This window comes from Callionymus lyra, chromosome 7, assembly GCF_982586985.1.
Source record: "Callionymus lyra chromosome 7, fCalLyr1.hap1.1, whole genome shotgun sequence".
Taxonomy (NCBI): domain Eukaryota; kingdom Metazoa; phylum Chordata; class Actinopteri; order Syngnathiformes; family Callionymidae; genus Callionymus; species Callionymus lyra.
Window position 1 is genome coordinate 23,476,669 of NC_141824.1, and position 20,477 is coordinate 23,497,145.

A 20,477-nucleotide genomic window follows, 5' to 3' on the forward strand; every position below is an offset into this window, starting at 1 on the left:
GTTTTACCATGTTAAAGTCGCGCTGTCAAGTTGTAGTTTAATAACAGAATAAATGTTGGGCCGAGTGAGCAGTTATTAAAGGAGTGCAATGAGACGAGACACCACTAGATGTCAGACTGTAGCGTCTTTTAATACGATACCTAATGATTATAAAGATGTTCGCTTACAAATATTAATATTGCTATATTTTATGTGGTAATTATGCAAAGAATAAACCATTTATAAAAGGTCAGAATTCAGCCTTACTACAAAGAATATAAACCTTTGTCCACTTAAGTCCATCTTATGTTCCCCCCTTCAATATCCAGAACTCAGTTTAATTCTTTACTTAATTCCCTTTGAGAGTCGTTTTGGAATATCGTTTTCCTCTTGTGTGCGTTTACGAATTGACCTTTGAGCACATGTCGGTTGATGGTTTGAGCTCGGGGACTATCTGGTGTTGATGGTCAGGAGGAGGGTCAGAGTGTAACTGATCCCAAACTCCTGCTACTGATTCACTCGCTCGGCTGTTGATTATTAATGTCTGTGCAGTGAAACATACGTCACTTACTTTCAACATTGAGCTAACATTAAAATTACCAAGTCAGTTTGAGACAATACTTGAAATACTTTTTCTAGATAAAGAATGCATCTGTCATAATAATTAAATATTTCACAAGGTTCAGTATTTGAGTTTGACAAAAAAAGTCCTGAGGATTAAAATCTCATTGTTATTTAGAAAATAGTCTGTTGCTGGAAAACAAAAAGTTCAAGTCACAATATTTAAATAGAAAGATTAAAATAAATAATTTACAAGTAAAAAATGTAAGTCATATTCAAAACGTTTACATTTAAATAGGATTATAGACGAAATATTAAAAAGAAAATTATGTGGAACTAAATTGATTCATAAATACAATCATCACTATTTAAAAAAATAATCTTTTCACAGTGGTTTGGTCAAAAGTCTGAGTGATTCCAAGTGTAAATCTTCTCATGATGCTTCAGTGTCTCTCCTCCTAACCAAACACTCCAGGGTCCTATAGAAACAATTTTTATTATACACATTATCTGACACTCGGGGCAAATTAAAGTTTTAAAGCTCTCACCCGATTATTCCAGTGGGGACGATGAGTAGGAGGCTACCGAAGAGGAAGGGGAAGCCCTTCATAAAGTGCAGTGTAGCTGGATAAAGAGAGTTGAAGACGCCACTGCCCGTGAGATAACACAGACTCTCCACACAGGCCACTGAGGAAAACAGAGCACCTGGGAGAGAAAACATGAACTTTCACGTATGAAAGAACACTTCAGTTTCATTCAAGGTACCTTGTTCGGACTGTCCCACCAACTTGGACAACTTGGACCTGAGGACCGGAGTGGTAGCCATGAAAAAGAAGAGTAGACCATAACCTGGCCATGACATGCGTGTTAAAACATTTTACAATGTCATCAGATATATTTGAAAAAGAGTGTTAACGCAACAAACACACAAGCCAAAACGCATATTATTATAATATTATATTTGTATGTTAAACAAAAAAACACTTGTTAGTACTAACTTATAATGTTCTTTTAACTCCGGTCAAATGTTCCAATTTGAATTCTAATTCTAAATTCTAATGCTGCTGCAGCATAGTCTCTACATTAAGGAGCTGTGCTTTCACCCACACAGACATAACATTTAAAACTCAAGTCAAAATATGGCTCCAGTACAAGGTTATTGTTCAGGGGGAAATATAAAACAAATTCAGGAAAGACCCATAATGAGCTTTAACAAAAGCTTTAAATATGAGTTGACTATGAGACACAGTTTGACTCAAACTTCACAAGAAATTTAGGAAGTTAGTGTTTTTTCAAAACATTCAATGAAAATATTACAGTTACAATCAGATAGCAATTCTTGCTTAGCCAAGTTAGCTTTGTTGCCACATGCTAACTGGCAAAGTTCGATTAGCACCTGAACATTTAATTATTATAAATGTTTAACAACGGCTAAAGAATAACATTTTTGCATCATTATTCTACTTGAATATGTTTTTGACTATGACTTTTAAAACAATGTGAAACAGGTCTACTCGCTAGAATAGTTTGATAATCGTATCGAAAAATACAAGTTGACAAAACAATAATTTACCTGAACCTACTTGAGTTAATTACAAACAAACAGCAGTTAAAAAGAACTTTAAACTGAACCTAAGAATACGAAACTATTATTAATATAAGTTCTTTGTTCTGCAACTATTTTTAAATACCGTTTCCCAGTCAGGGAGTATTATTGGATAGTTCTATTGGATTTTAAGAAGTACTAGAAATTGTATTGAAATTGAGTTCAACTTTAAAATAAAAATTTGCAGGTAATTAAAAACATGTCGTTGCAGGATATTTCTTGTTTTATGTAGCCTTTTAATTAATCTAATTAATTTTGTTTGCCAAATGCTAACTGGCAACGTTTGATTAGCACCTGAGCATTTAATAATTATTAATGTAAATAAATAACAGCTTAAGAATAACAAAGTTGTTTTGTTATTCTACCTGAATATGTTTTTGACTATGACAAAAAGTGTTTCCAGGTTAGTGTTTTCAAATGGTTTTAGTTTAGTTTGTTTCTGGACTCCACCAAGAAACAGCATGGATAAATTAATCTTAGTTTATTTAAAAATAAATAGCATAATAAATGACAACACTAAATGGAAAAGAAAATGCTCACCTGTGAAAATGAGCTCTGTGGTGTCAGCCACTGAGAAAACCACCAGCCCGGTCATGTTGGAGATCAAACCCATGATCGCCACCCACGAGTCCTTCAGGCACATCTTCATGACCTTTAACCCCAGAAGACTGCTCAGGTAGGCCAGATGCAGAGCCGCTGAACCGTACCCGATGAGGGCGGATCCCCAACACAGCGGGGAGCTCAGCTCGTACAACACGTACAGCTCACGGGTCCCGAAGTGGACGCTGACCACCAAGAAGAAGCAGAGCATGTACAGCGACAACTTGCATCGCTGGAGTTTCCCAGATTCCTGGCTGGAGCTTCCTCCGGTGGTGAAGAGCCGCCACACTGCCTTATGGTGGCGTGTGGTGAAGAGTTTGGCACTGGGGTCGGGGTGGACCGATTCACGTACAAAGAGGTAGGAATACAGAGCTGCAGCCAAGCTGGTGGCAAGAACCAGCCAGAATGGATTGATGTATCTAAAAGTGAAGAAGAACTCATCAGGATTTGGGATTTTTTAAAATCTATATATATCCTCCTACCCTTGTGCTTTTCGCCAATGTCCACCAATGATGCTGGCCAACATCCCAGAGACACCTAAACACGACTCCAGGATGGCCACCCGTATGGTCCGAGACCTTCTGTCACTGACGTCCGCGATGTAAGCAAAGCAACCGGCCAGGATGGCGTTAAAATCCCCCGACAGACCACTGAGCAACCTGCCGAGCAGGAAGTAGACCACCGGCAGCTTCAGGTACATGACCACCAGGTAGATCACCGCCTGCAGGGCCAGACCCAGGTTGGGTATGATGAGGACTGGCCTGCGACCCGCGAGGTCACTCCAGGACCCCAGGAGAGGAACCATCAACAGTCCCACAGAGAAGCCTGCGAGATTGATGTACAGGTTCCAGTGGGCTGTCAGAGTTTGCACCTCCTGAGGAGAAAAATATAGGTTTCAAGAAAACATTATTTTTTATCTTTAATACAAACTGTATTTTAAAGATTATTTAAGGTTATTATAAGTTTCACTATAAACCTTCATTTATTTTGTCAGATATGACACAACTTAAACTAACCTATTATACGGTGGCTGTTTTGAGGGGCCTTCAAGCTAAATAAATAAATGAATAATACATTAAAACATAAACTGCAACGGCCATGAAAAAGGGATAAAATGGCAGAAAAGGTGAAGAAAATTAAATCAGGTGCAAAAATGAGTTTTACACAGATGGGTTTTGAGTTGGGATATGAACTGGTTACATGTGTTTTTTAATGTTGAATAAAATTAATGTAATATATTATAATAAATATATTTAAGGTAAAGGAGCCAAAAGCATAAACGTAAATAAACTAACCTGAAGTTACAATAACAAATCAAATTAATGTATTTTTAACTTGTACTTATTTTTTAATCTAAAGTAAAACATTTCTTTTAAGATTTCCCTTAATTCACAAAAAACAAAACACCCTAAAACAAAAACTGTATCGTGAGAGGATGACCTAGTAATTAATAATCAAATAAATGCAAAATAAAATGTTTTGCTTACTTGCATAAATACAGACAAACAGTCTTTATTGTACTTTGTTCATCATCAAGTTAGTCTGACTAAATTTAATTTTCAAGTTACACTTACTTATACATATACTTCTGAGAACACATTTTAATTATCCAATAATACTGGCAGAATGGGAAAGTTTATCTCAAAATGTTACCAATAAAAACACTACATAAAAAGTAACAAGAGTTTTGTAATGTCAAGTTTAGTTAAGCATTATTGTAAAACAGACATTTATATCAAATTCATCTTCCTGCAGGTCAAAGTTTATCCTAAAAAATATTGTTGTTTTGTCAACCTGTATTTGTCAATAAAGTTATCAAACTACTCCTAGAAGGTGGACCTGTTGCAGTGGGTCCTCAGGGACGGAGCTGTTGCCGCAGCTGGACCTCTTGGAACCATTGAAGCCCACGTCTTCACTGATCCGGTCCCAGAGGTACTGGGTGGCCAGAGGAGCCTGCAGGGTCAGGGAGAACATGGACAGGAACAGCACCGGCTCCACCGACACCGGCAGCGGGCACACGAACGGCGGACGCACGGTCCGGACGTGGACCTCGTCCCGGTGCTGCACAGAACCACCGGCATCCTCGGTGGGGGTTTTAGGAAGATCGTCGACTGGAAGGATCGCTGCCGTGTCCGGGTCGTCCATGGCGGGTGAGAAGACGTCAGAGGTGGCGGTGCTAAGTCATCATGCTAACTATTTTTCAACAGCTCAGCTAAATAACGCAGGAAATCACGAGGAGCAAAGGTCTGTGGGGATATACTGACACCTGGTGGTCAGAGTAGGTCACTACATATACTTGCTGAATCATTTTGCTTTGTTGATCATATGAATAGATATATACAGTATATATAATAATAATAATAATAATAATCTCTATTTATATAGCGCCTTTCTAGACCAGGGTCACAAAGCGCTTTTTAGATCAACTTTATTGATTCCTCTGGAGGTATCCTTCGGGAAATTGTTTAATGTAATGTATAAATAAACACTTTAATTATTGTTGTAAAGCGATAATATTTTATAACTATTTTATTAAAGTTCTTTGAAAACGAGCAAAGCCCAGAATGTTTTCCCACAGTTTGTAATTATATGTTCTTTTTTTCTCTTATTCTTTTTTCAAGCAATAATAGAACACTGTTAACCAGAAGATTTGGGGTATAATTATGTTTCTTTTACAATCATGTGGATTTATTACCTTTATTTCTTTGCACATATTGTATTTGAATAGTTTAATCCAGTACAAGGTTGTCACAATCAGAAACTTTTATTAACACAACATAGGACAGGAATTATTTGTGCAGGCAGTACATAATAAAAGAACAAAATAAGATTACATACAAAGTAAGCATAATATCTGCTATAAAATAAAAAAAAATTTCTAAAAAAGCAGATAAACCACCGATTTATCTCTTTTTGGCCCTTTACATACGTTTATAAATGTGAAAACGTATGGACCCCTAGTGCGAAGAATATGCGAGTGCATTTTTTAGATATAATAAAAGGGAATCCAACCTAGAAAATTAATTTGGATGGTGCATGCTGGGAAAAGGGATTTGCTTGAAAATAGGTTACCTCCAGTAATCGAAGGGGTTAGATAATAAACGTCTCATATTGTTACTGCAACAATGGCTTCTGCAGAGATTAAGCTTTTTGTAATGTGATCCGAGTGAGATGATTTTAGGACTCGGGTCAGGTTAAAGATTCATAAATCTTATTTTATTGTAATTCATCCTCATTCAATTGAAAAAATGTCATTAACTCATGACATGCTGAAAGTATTTTAGGATTAAAACATCATTTTTCCATCTGAAACCAAACCAGTAACTACATCAACCAAATTCTTATTTTTAATGTTCTACTTTAATACTTTAATACCAGGATGTGAACTCTCTCATTAATTTACCTTAAAATACTGTCTTATCTCTTTCTTGTTTTTCAACTTTTTGGTAACCCAAGTGAACGGTGTCTTTTTTAAGAGGACAAAGGTGATCCTGTGTTTTGGCTACATTAAACTGACACGGTGATTAATGCCGTTTTGGGGCCTAAGGCAAAAGTTGAGGATGTTCTATCAAGGTATTGGTTTAAGCGTAATTTATGGGCCTAGTACTTGTCTTATTTTGTGAAGTACCACATGTGTATATGCTGTCCAGATGCATATTGATTGCTGTCTGACATCAGATATTTTGGTAAAGCAGTGGTTAAGAACTGTTGGGCGGTTCTTTAAAAGTGGTACGTCGAGACATTTTTAGCTCATAACAGTCCTTTGACTTCAATTATTTCAATGATTTTAGAATTGTATACACTGTATTCTTATTATGTTATCTTTATATCACATTGCAGAACAAAATAACTATCAATCGTTTAAGAGTGCTTTAAGGTGCGATACACTAGTCTCACGATTCAGTAGCATATATTTAGATCATGATATGATGATACACTTGCATCATTTTCTGAAAGATTTTAGGCAATATTGAATTTAAGTGACATTGTGTTATTTGATCCACATTTGGTTGAATTAATAAAGATGAAATCCCAAATATGTCCAAACATCAGCTTTAAGAGCTGCTAGAGTTTACTGTATCCTCTCTTCGCCTGGATCCAGTGGGATTTCATTGTTCCTTTAGATGCACAGGACGGAATGACTGCTAGCATCTAGTGGCCGGAAGTTTAATTGCAACACAAAAATGAACACATGAACATGTTATTTCTAACCAAAAAAATTATTATTCTATTGTATACTATACTATACCCTGTATTAATATATAAACCATACAATATATATGATTGAACTTCAAATGGAATTAAAAATAATTTTTAAAAAAGTTCTGTTGAATATGTGCAGTATCGTAGAAAAAAACTGCGATATCACAATTTATCCATTTTTTCTCACACAGCTAATCACCATTCATGATAACAGATTAAGGAACGTGAATATTTGCATATTAATATTAATAATAAAAACGATTATTTTATTTTTCACATAATTAATTGAAATATATACCATAAAAATAAAATGTTTTGAAAGCCCCTAAAGACATTCCTATAGCGCTGTTATAAATCCATACAGTAACATGAATAAAATATCCATATATATTGGTGTATAAGATATTCTCACACCCCTACAAATTGTGATAAGTTTGTACGAAGATTTTTGCTCTGAAAGTTTATTTGTCCACCATCAAAATATCCTGCTGGGTTTTGGTTCTGAGGCATGACACTTCTTTTCTATAGTATTTAAAAACTTTACCCTCTGCTAACTTAAATAAAACATACATTTTGATTTAATCTGATTTTTTAAACCTTTTGTTTTCTCTAGTAAGTAGATTGTTTAATTTTCCCCTCCATAAGTCAGACATTCACAATTCATTATTTTAGTTTTTAAACCAAACATATGACTCAAAATAATTACAATATAAATGTAGCTGGCTCACAGGTTCAATGTGGTTCTTTTACCTCAACTCAACTGACTTAAATCTCATTTTCATACACAGGATTAGTCAAACAAGGTTTGATTTAAAAATGTCAAGAGAGCCAGAAGGCAAATCCCTTCAAAAAGATTGATATGGAAGATAAGTTATAAGTTGACTTAAACCTACTGGTCAATCAGTTTTAGATTGAAAATATCTGCTGGCTTTTTATGTGGAGAACAAGAGGGATTTAAAAAGTGCTCTGAAACCAAGGTCACAAAGGCTAAATGGATACGAATGACTATTTCATGTCCACCCCTGACTCTAGTGCACATTATGAAGAGGACGTTATCTGTCAGTAAAGCTATCATACTCTCTTGCAGTGCTCGCCACAGTGATAGCAGCTAATGAAGCGTGATGGAAATGCCTTTTCAGTGGTAAGTCAATATCTTCTTCCTACCTTGTCTTTCACTTCTTGTTTAACTTTTGGTTTTACGCTTTAATTTGAACGGATTCATATTCTTCAACATAGTCGTTTTTTTTAATGACGTTTTATACGGTTTATAGCTTCTTGATTCGAACATCTTTACTGGGTATTTATCATACTTTAGAACAACTTTATGACTGTGCCAGGCTATATTTCACGATGACTGTGAAAATAGCAGCTGCATGTTTCCCCTCGGGGTCAGAGAATGTAATTGCTGACTTAATTTAAATGTACCTGGAATGCACTTAACAATCTTGCTAAAGGATGATATGTAAAAGACATTTTTAACAGCCAATTCATTTCACTAGTTTAATTATCCATTTATACAATTATAGGTAATGAAAGGTGGTCATATGTCCCTTGGAAGCGTGCCAAGAACAATTACTAGCTATGATACTTCGCTGAGTGTGTGAGACATATGTACAGTACTTGACTGGCTATGTACAGTACTTAAATGACCTCTTTTGTGATTCTGGGAGTACGAAACATGTCAGCCATAGGTATGTATTCTACCCCGGTGTCGACTCTTATACAGTACTTTTAAATGGTTAAATGTAAATAAAATTTTGTTTTTATCATTTACGAAAATAAAATGACACGATGGTGAAATGAAGATAACAATTGAATCTATTACTACCATATGATTTATCAAAATTGAGAGAAATCTTAAATATTTCTAATAGAAATGTACAGTTGATGCAAACACTGGGAATTGGGAATTGTGCACACATGGCTGCAGTTAGTGAGAAGCAGACACTAAATCGATGCAAGAAGATGGATATCCTAGCATGTATATTTTGGCTTGAGCAAGTAAGAACTAGTTATATAACTTCTCCTTATACTGTACATATATTTTTCTTCTGATGGCTTCATGCCTTCTTTTTACTTCATCTACTGTTCGCAGTGTTGCCCAACACCGATCATCAAATTTCTATTATGTGGGTCATTAAACTGTATATTGGCTTCATGCACAACAAATATATTCATCTTTATAAATCCACCTGACTGAACACTGGGATAGAAGCTTTTCCACCTATTGAAATTGTTTATATATCAATCTATAAAACCGCTATCTTTTTGTTCTGCCCATTTCATGAGCTCGTGAAACTGGGTTTAAAAGGATTAATACTTTTCATTAAAGTATGGTGAGTTACATAAGATATGTTATACTGTTATTGTCACATTTACACATATATTCTTTTTAACAAATAATTTCAATTTTAAAATAAATCCCTGATATTCTAACTGTTTTTCTAAAAAAAAAAAGTTTCATTACCTATTTAAAAATCGTGATTTATGCCACAGTTTTCCTGTGCATACCACCCTATGACACTTATTCTGGCTATTACTAATACAGTGTACAGGTGACGCAAGGTCGATCTTATTCTTTTTCACACATTATCACACAAACTCTTAGAAAAGCCCTCAGGAAATCTGCCAGCATACATGACTTAAGAACAGTTTGGATTCAGGCACCTCTTTAACTTTGCATAAAAATGGGAAAAAATATTATATTTCTTGAATTGAACGCCCATAGTATTAACCCTAATAATTATTAGAATTCCAAGATTAATTGTTTTAAGAAAATTCTGCTGAAAATGTCAAATACAAAAAAATCACCAAGATGATTCAGAGAAAAATGAGATAAGACAAGATACAACTTTATTGATGGTTTTATAAAAAGAATGAAAAAAGACGCAGTGAGTTGAAGATGTATACCTCAAGCTAATACGAGACCCCTCCCCCTCCTCCCTTCTCTAAGACAATGAGACTTTCACTGGAATCTGGTCCCAAATTACACTCTCCTCACTTTGGCAGTAAGTGCCGTCGGCAGTAGCCCTCGCACAGTAACACGAGAGTTTATTCAATCTGTAATTAATCCTCTCCTCTATGTTGTTTTGCCTCGCCCTGCGACTGAGGACAAGGTTTTTAGTGAGGGAGCCCTGCGAAGGAAAACTTCCCAAGTTCACCATCAGGACTTCTTGACTGCGTTGACACACATGTGATCCCTCCACTGTGTTTCCAAATATATAAAAGTATATAAAATGAATATATGTTGAATGCTAATTATAACCCGGGAAGCTGAAGTATCTTCGGTGCACAGATGATCGGAACAAGCTCACACTGGACAGGCCTGAGCCAAGGGCGAGCTCAGAAATCATAGTTGCTGCTACAGGCTGTGATCAGCAGTGTATCTGGTGTCTTTTCTGACAAGTAACCATTCAGTCAGCAAAGAAAGACGGATGGAAGGAGGAAGAGAGGGATGAGAGAGCTGCCAGCTGCCAATGACTCCACCAATAGATCCTCTGGAACCTGTTGCAGCAGGTTTTTCTTACTGTATATCTCATTGCTGGGTTTGCCTGGATGTTTGCCAGGCACACACACACAAACACACACACATATTCACACACACAAACCAACCTATTACCCACCTTGATACTCACAAAGACAGGCAATCTGACAGACGTGTGACACAACTTCAGGAGTGAGTGTGAGCAGGACGACCGGTGGGACAACATCACGGTGTTTCTGAGCTTTATCTCGGTAAGTTTTAACTATGCCTTGAGGTTTGGATTTAAATTTTTCTTAAGTTTTTTTTAACTTGCTACAGGAGGATCAGATGCGACCTGCAGCCAACTCTAGTCAGATTTTTATATCGCAGCCGAGAACTTTAATGAGCTAATCTTTTGTTATTCTATGGTTATGAAACCTGTCAGCAATAATTTCTATGAACCCATTCTACCCTTGTGTTGACTACGACAGACGTGCAGAAATAATTTAACACATTTCTTTTCATCTTTTAAAGCTGTTTAAGGTGAAAACGGGATGCACCCACGTATTTCCATGTACTGTACTTATATAATGATTTGAGTAACAAAATATTGAAAGTACACAGCCATGGGCTCGGTTTGTAAATATGCTCAGTTTAAGTGTTCTTCCTCAGACTTGGTCACGGTTTAAAATGCTTTAAAATGAACAAACACAGAGTTGCTTTTGAAAGTTCTACAAAGTAAAAATTCTACCCTACATGACAATCAATTGACAAAAGCTTTCAAATAAAAAATGGGCCACTGCTGTGACTAATGTGTGTGTGTGGGCTTAATGCCTGAATAAAAATGGACAAAGAAAAAATACCTTAGTTTGGTGGGAAGGAATAATAAAATACTGAAGTCACAAGGTCAAAATATACAGTATATTATATTATAAAATCAAGGGGGGGATCATTATTTATTTCATATAATTTGATTTTAGTACATTTCATTGAACCAATGAAAAAACAAGTAAATATGATATTAAAGTATTTTTTTTAAATTTCTCCATATTCATTTAAAGTGTTAAAAAGTACTTGAAAAATAAATAAGACAATAAAAGGAGGAGAAAAATAGAAAATATCCAGAAATCTGACAAGTTCTTAACTGGTTCTAATCAGGATTTATAAAAATAGTACAAAATAAAATTGGTTGCATTTGTACATTGTGGTTTTACACTGACCTGATGAGGGCCCCGTGGATACAAGGGACACATGATGTCAGTGTTCAATAACACTCACAACTCTAGGATATCTTCATTCATCCTTTGATTCACCTGATGGATTATTTCATTTCAGAACAAACGATCTTCATGAGAAAAGGCTCACGGTCTTAGTTAAGCTTTTCTGCCCTGAGGCTACAGCATATAGGCGCTTCATACATTAATAATTAGTTCTTATAATCTTAATTTAAGAGGATTACAAATGAGGGGAACTTGTTTTGGTGATGTAATACCCTTGAAACTGCAGCAAATAATTTACAATCCTGTCAAAATTCTACTGCATTCAATGTCAAATCAGTCTTGTAAAGACATGACCGCTTTAGCTTTCACCTCATGGATGAAAAACATGGGGGCGATGTGGTGGCTAAGATTGCTAGTTTATCATTGAAAAGTTGGAAATGTTGCAGCTTGTTACATTGAGTGAAGACTTGATCCGGATCTTAATCTCTCTTGTCGTAGTCAGGGAAATATTTTTACTCGCCTGAAGGGAAAAATGGTTCACATTACAGTAGATGACAGGCCATCAAAAAACAATCACAGTTACCGGAAACAAGCGAGCTTTCTAATAAGACTGTTGTGTCTTGTGTGACACAGACATGAGATCCTTCAGATGTCTGACATAGAAGTGAGGCATTGAGAAAGACAAGTTTGGGTCGTTCAAGGTAGCACCTGCAGTAAAGGGCCAGATTTATCTTATCTAGCTTCTAAAAAAAACCAGGTGTTTCCAAGTTAACCCACTTAATATCGAGTGTCCTGGGTGTGCTCCCAGGTTAGTGGTGTGAGGAAACCGATACACCGATTTATTGCCATGTTGTTGTTTTTTTAAACACTTTATCGATAAAATAAACAAAAGAAAACTATATTTACAAAACATATTTTGGGGTGGGTGGTGGTTTCAGTTCATATTTTATTTATATCATTTTTTTTTATTTGTTATTATTTACTATTGGTTTGGAAACAGCATTTATTCATTTTTGTGTTGCAATTTTAACTTCTTGCCGCTACGACAATGAAATCCCTCAAGGTCCAAGAGATGACTGAGGACAAGAGGATACCGTCGAATTAGAAGGCTTTTTAAGCTGATGTTCGGACATATGTATTTGTGTTTCAAAACAAATGAAAGCAGTTAAGACTCATGTGGTCTGTAAATTCTGCAACACCAGAGTCAAGTACTTGACAATACTACAAATATATCCTTGTTACTCACAGTACATCATATTGCTGGCCTTCTATGGTGATACGTTTTGTATTGCCAGTTACTTGCCAATACACAATGCAAAACATTTTGACATAAACATACTTCAGACATTTCAGCTCATCATAAAAAAAATTTGCAAACGCACAGATCGTTCATTAACATGCGCACACACCTCCTAGAAGCTCTAACTCACCCAACTTGTCAAACTGCTTTCCAGTGTCAAGTAATCTTTACGTATGAATGTTGAATATTGAGAGCTCTAATCTAATATTTCAACTTGTGTGTGTCTAATTCATAAATGTGTTTTTTAAAATGTAGATTTACTCTTTAAAACATGAACTTATGTTATAGCGGTTTAGGGAGCTTCAGTTCTCTTCAGAGATTCTTACCAAAACTTCCACACATTCCAGCCATACACTCTTAATTGTTTTCACTTGCTCCCTATGACACGGACGTTACGTGATCGCTTGCTTTTGTCTGTCAATGTGCCGACAAATAACTTCATAATTTATAGATTTTTACGAGTAGCAGATCATTCTATCGTCTTTCTTCATGAAGGAATTATCCCTTTGTTCGAAAGAAGCTTCATCAACGTTCTTTCCACGCTTGATTTGAATATTTCTATATTTTCCAAACTATATGGCTCACCTAAAATCTAAAATTATTTAATTTTAAATCCCTGTGCATTTTAAAAGATTGCATTTATGGATTATTTCTAGTTGTACATACTGACCTGGAGAGTAATACTGAGAAGCCTCACCACACTTTATGAACCTTTGAATCTATTAGGGGTGTAATAACAAATCAATACACCAATTATATACCGATAATATAAATAATATATATATTTTTTAATGTGACTGTATTGATATTAAATTCAATTTTTTGAGGTGAGCTTTGGGATCATAATTATTTTTTTAATTATTATTTTTTATTTTATTTCAATAGTGTTTGTAACATAAAATAATTAATAATAAAAATAAGAATTATTGATAAGCATCTTTATTTACAATTAACATAAATAAGAAGTGACAAATGTTATATATATATATATATATATAAAGATATATATATTTTCTCTTAGCTATTTTCCATGAATCCTCATTAAATAGTGTTTAAATCCTTTTACTGAGTACTTGTAACAGCAGTTGTTGACTCTTTTGGTATGTCTTTTTTTTTTTTAGTAATGAATCATTATCACCACTAAAGAAAATAATATATCAACTTGAAAGATATATTTATTCTACTCCCATCAGTATGTGTGAATGGGGGAATGCATGGCTGTCAAAGCGCTTTGTGACCCTGGTCTAGAAGGGCGCTATATAAATAGACATTATTATTATTATTATTATTATTCAACAAGTTGGACAATTGATTTTGTTTGTTTATGAACTGTCTATCAAAGTGAGTGGTGGCTCTGACAGGTTAGACGTAGGTTCCGGCCAGTGGATGATCTTTCTCGAGCATTTATTTCATCTTCACTCTTTGTCTGCTCAGCAGTTTTTTGCTTTGCAATACTAGACATCCACGCTTTGTTGGCAGTTTTAATGAGCTTGGTGTCTGACGGGGCTGAGGTTACCTTTACTGGAACATGGACACGTGTCTCCCGCCTCTTCTAGGATCACATATCAAACCTTTACAGTCGACTTTCTTCATATCTTTTCAACTTCATTATATTGTAACTTATCAATCATCGAAAACACAGCTAAAACATGTTTTTTTTCTCCACAGGAGCAGATTTCTGTGCAGGAGTTTAAAACCTTTGAAGTCAGGTCACGTGACTAGAGAGGCTCGCTCGAGGACCACCTGCTATTCAATGGCACAAACACAGGTAATTCACTAAACTTAACCTAAATGCAGTTGACATGTAGTGATTTATTCTACCTGTTGTCGTCTCACACGCGTGGCCGGTGACCATACGTGGTTTATTTCTGTAAAATAAACCATGAAAAAGTTGGGTAAGAAGAGAAGGAAAAAACTATTTCTTTGAAGGTCCATGAGTAATGCATTCCAAACATATCCATTAAATTATCAATTGAGACTCATATTACATTCCAGTGTTTCCCGTACATGGATGAGACCGTGTTGAAAAAAAGACAATGTGCAATGCAATCAATGGTGCAAACATATCAGCATGAAAAGATAAAAATATACAGACAAATAATTAGCACGGAAAACCCAAAAATAGTGGCACAAAAAACAGAAAAATTAAGCATGAAAAACTGAAAAAATTCTACAAAACAATATATCACACGGAAACTGAAGAATTATAGTCTTGCATGAAAAAATATTAGTGCGGAAATTAGAAAAATAATAAGCACTCAAAACAGAATAATAGTTAGCCCAAATATATAAAAATATTTTGCATGAAAAGTATGAAGTAATTGCCATTAAAAACAAAAAAATACCAATACGACCAAAGAAAAAATAATGCAACACTAAAAAGATACAAATATTTAACACCAAAATTTAAAAATATTAGCATGATAAATTAAAAAATAATAAGCATGAACAACAAAAATAATACTGGGATGAAAGAATGAAAAAATTAGCATCAAAACTGAAAAATAATTATCACAAAAAATGACAATTTTTACCATGAATAACAAAAAAATATTACCATGAAAAACAGAAAAATAATTAGCAAAAACTTTGGACAGGAACAGGGGAGCGTGGTGTGTTCAAGGACGTAGAAGTTGTAACTGTGCATTCAATCATAAAAAATACACTCACAAAAAAACAAACTTTTACTTAATATAAATTAACTTAACAAACAAATTAACGAAAACAGTGTAATTGTAGAATGATGATAAAAACTTTACCTTCTGGTGTTTGTATATGTTTTTTCTTCAGTTAATAGTTGAAACAATAAACTCTGGTTTATAAACTCCTAATAAAGCTCTGATTTTGCCTCCTCACATCAAGGACGGAGGTGATGGCGGCTTCACTCTTCACGAGAGCAACACTTTCATCTCGAGAGCGACGAGCGTCAACTCGAGGCTCAGCGTTGACGGAGCCCTCAGTTCCGTCGACTCGCAGCGCTTCCACCCGTACGGCCGACAGCTGAGCGACGGCAGCCCTTCTCTCCAGCACTGCTCACCTCCTCTGACCTGCCTGCAAGACGTCTACAGACAAGACCCCAGTTGTCGGACGCACAACTCAAACATGGAGGACTGGGAGCACTTCAACATGTACTCAACAGTGGTGGTACTTCTTCATCTGATACATCTCCACGTTGGATTCATTAACAAGAATCTTTGTGAAACCTTGTATCTTCTTCTTAAACAGGATTCACCGATAGTGTTTCCGGTCAATGAACGCTCCAAATATCCAAATGCAAGCGTTCCACTGCAGCGAAGCTCCTCAAACTCTTTTTTCCCGAAGCCTGTTTACTCATACAGGTACTTTATTCATTCAACTCCACATCCATCTTTATTCACCATTTGTTCAGTATTGATTTTAACATACTGTTTCTTCTTGTACTAATATTGTTTTATTGATTGCAGTATTCTGATCTTCATGGCTCTGAAAAACAGTAAAACAGGAAGTTTACCAGTCAGCGAGATCTACAGCTTCATGACGGAACACTTTCCCTACTTTAAGGTACAATAGTTCCAATTTGAAGCATTACCACATGACGTTTGTTCTGCATTTCTTAAGCGGTTACAGTGCAAAATAAATATCAAAATAGTTTAAAGGGTAACTAATGTTACACCCAACTCTCTTGACTCAAATGTTGAATCTTCCTCTCCAAGACGCAGTAAGTCTCTCATCATGACTATGTTCTGAATTACTTTTTTAACTTAACTACTTTAAAGTTCTCCCCCGTCTGAAATCTGGGCAAACAAAAGGTTACGAGAGCGGAGTCGATTAAGACATAATAATGATCTGTAATTACGCCCACTTTGTTTATACAATGAGTCGCTTGGAGGTGGAGATTCCAGGAATGATGACACGCAGTGACAAATCTCAATGTTTGACCAATCACAGCAGAGCGGGTGTGGTTATAGTAAACGAGATTTAATCTCCAGAAAAACTAAGCGTTTTCAGTGGGCGGGGCTTAAGTACATTATGTAAATATTTCAATGAAACAAGAGTTTTGTGCAAACTGACACACACTGATGATACACTAGAGGAACAAGATAGACACTTAAATCAACACATTAGATTTTACTTTAAAAAGTAAAAAAATGTATTTTTCATTATATTTGTTTCTATTTCTTTTTGTCATTTTACCTGACTTGCATATCTTTATATTTTTCATATTTATATCTTATATCTTATTTTTTTTATTTTATTAGCATACCTTCACCAGCTACAAACAGATATAAGAAGAAAAGGAAAATAACAATCACAGGGTATAATAGTTTTGTGTTCATCCTATGGTGAGGTATTCATTGTCCAACAACAATTATTCATAGATAGTTAATTTAAGCTTAGTTGTTGTTGTGGTTCATTAAATATTAGACCTGATAGAACCTGATAAACTATATTATAGTATGTTTATTATCTCTTCATATTATCCCTTCAAGTTTAGGTTTTTACTATGAATTATTTGTGATTAACAATGTGTGTGTGGTTTCCGTGTGTATTTTTTTTATTTTTTTCGTATTGAGAAACACCCGATTGAAATTTTTAATTATTATTATTATTTTTTCATTAATGCTCCTTAATATTTTGACTCTTCTCTATACCCAATAATCATAATAATCATTAGCATTTTAAGAAGAAGTCTGTTTAGTTAATCCTGTCTTTTTTCACTTTAATAAGAATCACCTCAGATTGAACCTTTGATTGACACAACTCCTGCACAAATCAAATGAATATTCAAATATGCACGTCTGGAAAGAGCTCAAACATTTGCTGCCGTTCATTTTTAGGAGGAACCACAGATTGCCTCTCTACAAATAGCTGCCTCTGAACATTAGGCTGCAGGGCCAGAAGATATAAGAGAGAAGTATAAATATAAAAATGAGTCATATTTTCTATCAATTGAAAACGTTCAGTCCAGGCCTGCTGTGGCATGAAGCCTTCAATCTGAAGAGATGCTGGAGATAAAGTTATAAATGCCCCCCCGAGGCAGAGGCAGTCACTGTGATTTAGTGTCATATCTGGATGATTACCAAAATAATGCAAAATTATTTTTTATTTTTCTGCAAATATTCCTTTATTTTTTTTGAAGTAGCACCAAAGGAAAGCTGCTCAAAATAATATATTTAAAAAAGTTTTCTTGCTTAAACAATTATAGAAGGTAAAAAAGGATGATTCTGATATATTTGGATTATAATAGAAATAAGAGTCAATAAACTATCGATTTATTTTAATTGTATACAATACAATAAAAATAATCAATAACTCATCTTTTGAAATTAATGATGGTGTATTTAAAGAGACAAATAGTAAATATTCCAATATATATTTATATTTGTATAAAAACTTGTTTTGTTAATTTTCGTTTAATCATTCCTAATGTATTTATACATTTTTTTAAAATTATTTTTTATAAAATGATCCTTTACTCCAGGTCACATACATGTTCATCTTAACTCAGTGTCGTTTATCTTAATCTAATTATATTGATTATCCATGCAGCTCCATCTAGTGTTGACACTCGGAAGTACAAGACGATAAATAGAAGATTCAACCTATTTTCACCTCCAAATAGACTAACATTGTTTTATTTCATTTTATACATTAAAATGCTTTTTTTTTAATGTTGACTACTATTTTTTTGTACTATAACTTATCGCAAAAATGACAAAGAAATCCTAAAACAAAAATTAAACTAGTTATGAATAATAGAAATACATAAAACAATAAATAAAAAAAATGTTGGTTTCTACATCATCTTTAATCTGCTTGAGGGTCAAATCAATAGAGTCCAAGGGCCAAATGTAGCCCCCCGGGCAGCACCCTTCCCCATGTCTGTCATAGACTTGTGATTCAAGTTATGAAAACACCTCACCAACTCAACTTGTTGTTGTTTCTGGCGGGACTTTAACAGACGGCTCCTGATGGCTGGAAGAACTCTGTGAGGCACAATCTGTCCCTGAACAAATGCTTCGAGAAGGTGGAGAACAAAAACAGCACCTCGTCCCGTAAAGGCTGCCTGTGGTCCCTCAACCCGGCCAAGGTGGAGAAGATGCAGGAGGAGCTGCACAAGTGGCTCCGCAAAGACCCCGTGACGGTGCGGAGGAGCATGGCGAGACCGGGTGAGACCATCAGGGTGGATGACGGGGACGGAACGAAGGTTTTATTTCTTTCTTTCATGTGCAGAAGATCTGGATCATCTGTTTGGTGAGAGGCGGAACAAGATAAGGTCGCTTCCTCCCTACAGCAGCCGAGATCTTCTCTCCAAACTCTCCTCCAGCTACAGCCGAAGCTCACTGTCCTGTAAACAGCCGGAGCCCCAGTGTCCCCCCAGTCCACACTACGTCACCTCTCCTCCTCCCCCCCAGCAGTTGTCATGGTTTCCTCCCAACAACACAACCAACCACCCTTACTCCCTCTGCACCGTGACGGGGAAGATACCTCCACAGTATAGCCAGTGCAGCGCCACCAGCTGGCCAACAGAGGGAGACGCTGCGTATGACGTTGACACGCTGAACCCAAGTCTGGTGGACCTGCAGCTGCAAGGTGAGTTCGACTCCCTCCCAGACTTTAAAATAAAGCTTTTTTCTGATGATTGTTTAATCCCAGGCAGTTTGTGGGAGGAGCTCCGGGAGGACAGCCTGGTGTCGGACTCGCCCGCTCTTCCCGGACCGGACCACGGCAGCCTCGTCTCCACAACAGTCAGTCAGGGCTCAGGCCAGTTCACTTGTGGGGGGGCGATGGCTGACCCCTATTTGACTGACAGTTTGACTGGATATCTGAGCCGCTGCACCACGTCCATCACGCTGTTGTGAAGACTTGTTTAGACCCTTTTTTTGAATTTCATCAAAGCTCTAATCGCTTTTATGAATGAAAAACTGAATTTGGGGAGTATTTCGGACAATAGTCAACCATCAACCTCTGTATGTTTCGTGTGACACATTTCAATTGAACACAATCACAAAATAAAATTCAAGCTTTTGATTATTTCATTGAGGAGGTCCTGATTGTGTTCGATAGTGGACAAACTTACTCACACGGGTTTGCCCTCGAGCAGCTCTTTCGGAGATCAACCACTGCAGGTAAGTCATCCCAACCGCTGTCAACACATTTATGACTCTACACATTTGTGTTGGGTCGATGAGGTTTCATGAAACAGCTGACAAATGTTAGTGATTAAGTGTCGTCATTTCCAAATCTCAGTAGGCAGTGTCAAGGCCTCTGATTCCCCCAGTCAAGCTTAACATTTCCTTTTAGGTCAAATACTCTTTTAACAGCTGCTGTGGTGCTTTGCCGCCCAGCCAACCAATCACTGCTGCTGATCACTAAAGTAAATTCATTTTCGAAAGAGGGAAAAAAAATTCACAGTGTTTTTTTGGGGGTTGAAAGTAAACCTTGATTTATTGTGGTAAAGTCATCATAGCATCATCATACCATATTTGGTATTCCAGGGTTAATGTTCTTATGTGCAATTTAGACAGACTAGTCCTGGGTTTGTGTTTACACAGCATGAACTAG

General features: G+C 36.0%; 2 protein-coding genes across 3 annotated transcripts; one reads left to right on the top strand and one right to left on the bottom strand.

Annotated features, from left to right (window-relative positions):
• Nucleotides 1–24: 24 nt before the first annotated feature.
• Nucleotides 25–4,891, bottom strand: slc46a1 (solute carrier family 46 member 1). Its single transcript, XM_087795393.1, has 6 exons — nt 4,586–4,891; nt 3,229–3,620; nt 2,687–3,165; nt 1,306–1,389; nt 1,089–1,245; nt 25–1,019 (listed from the first exon to the last, which is right to left on the bottom strand). Exons 1-6 carry the CDS (start codon nt 4,889–4,891, stop codon nt 974–976), a joined length of 1,464 nt encoding a protein of 487 aa, XP_087651519.1. The 3' UTR covers nt 25–973.
• foxn1 (forkhead box N1) lies at nt 4,801–19,949 on the top strand. Of its 2 annotated transcripts, none has more exons than XM_087795394.1 (9): nt 4,801–4,896; nt 8,037–8,090; nt 14,601–14,700; nt 15,795–16,076; nt 16,158–16,270; nt 16,376–16,472; nt 18,874–19,081; nt 19,146–19,505; nt 19,569–19,949. In XM_087795394.1, exons 2-9 carry the CDS (start codon nt 8,071–8,073, stop codon nt 19,772–19,774), a joined length of 1,386 nt encoding a protein of 461 aa, XP_087651520.1. In that variant the 5' UTR covers nt 4,801–4,896; nt 8,037–8,070; the 3' UTR covers nt 19,775–19,949. The 2 variants fall into 2 exon arrangements, with proteins under 2 accessions (XP_087651520.1, XP_087651521.1); XM_087795395.1 differs by having other exon boundaries at nt 19,149–19,505.
• The last annotated feature ends 528 nt before the right edge of the window (nt 19,950–20,477 follow it).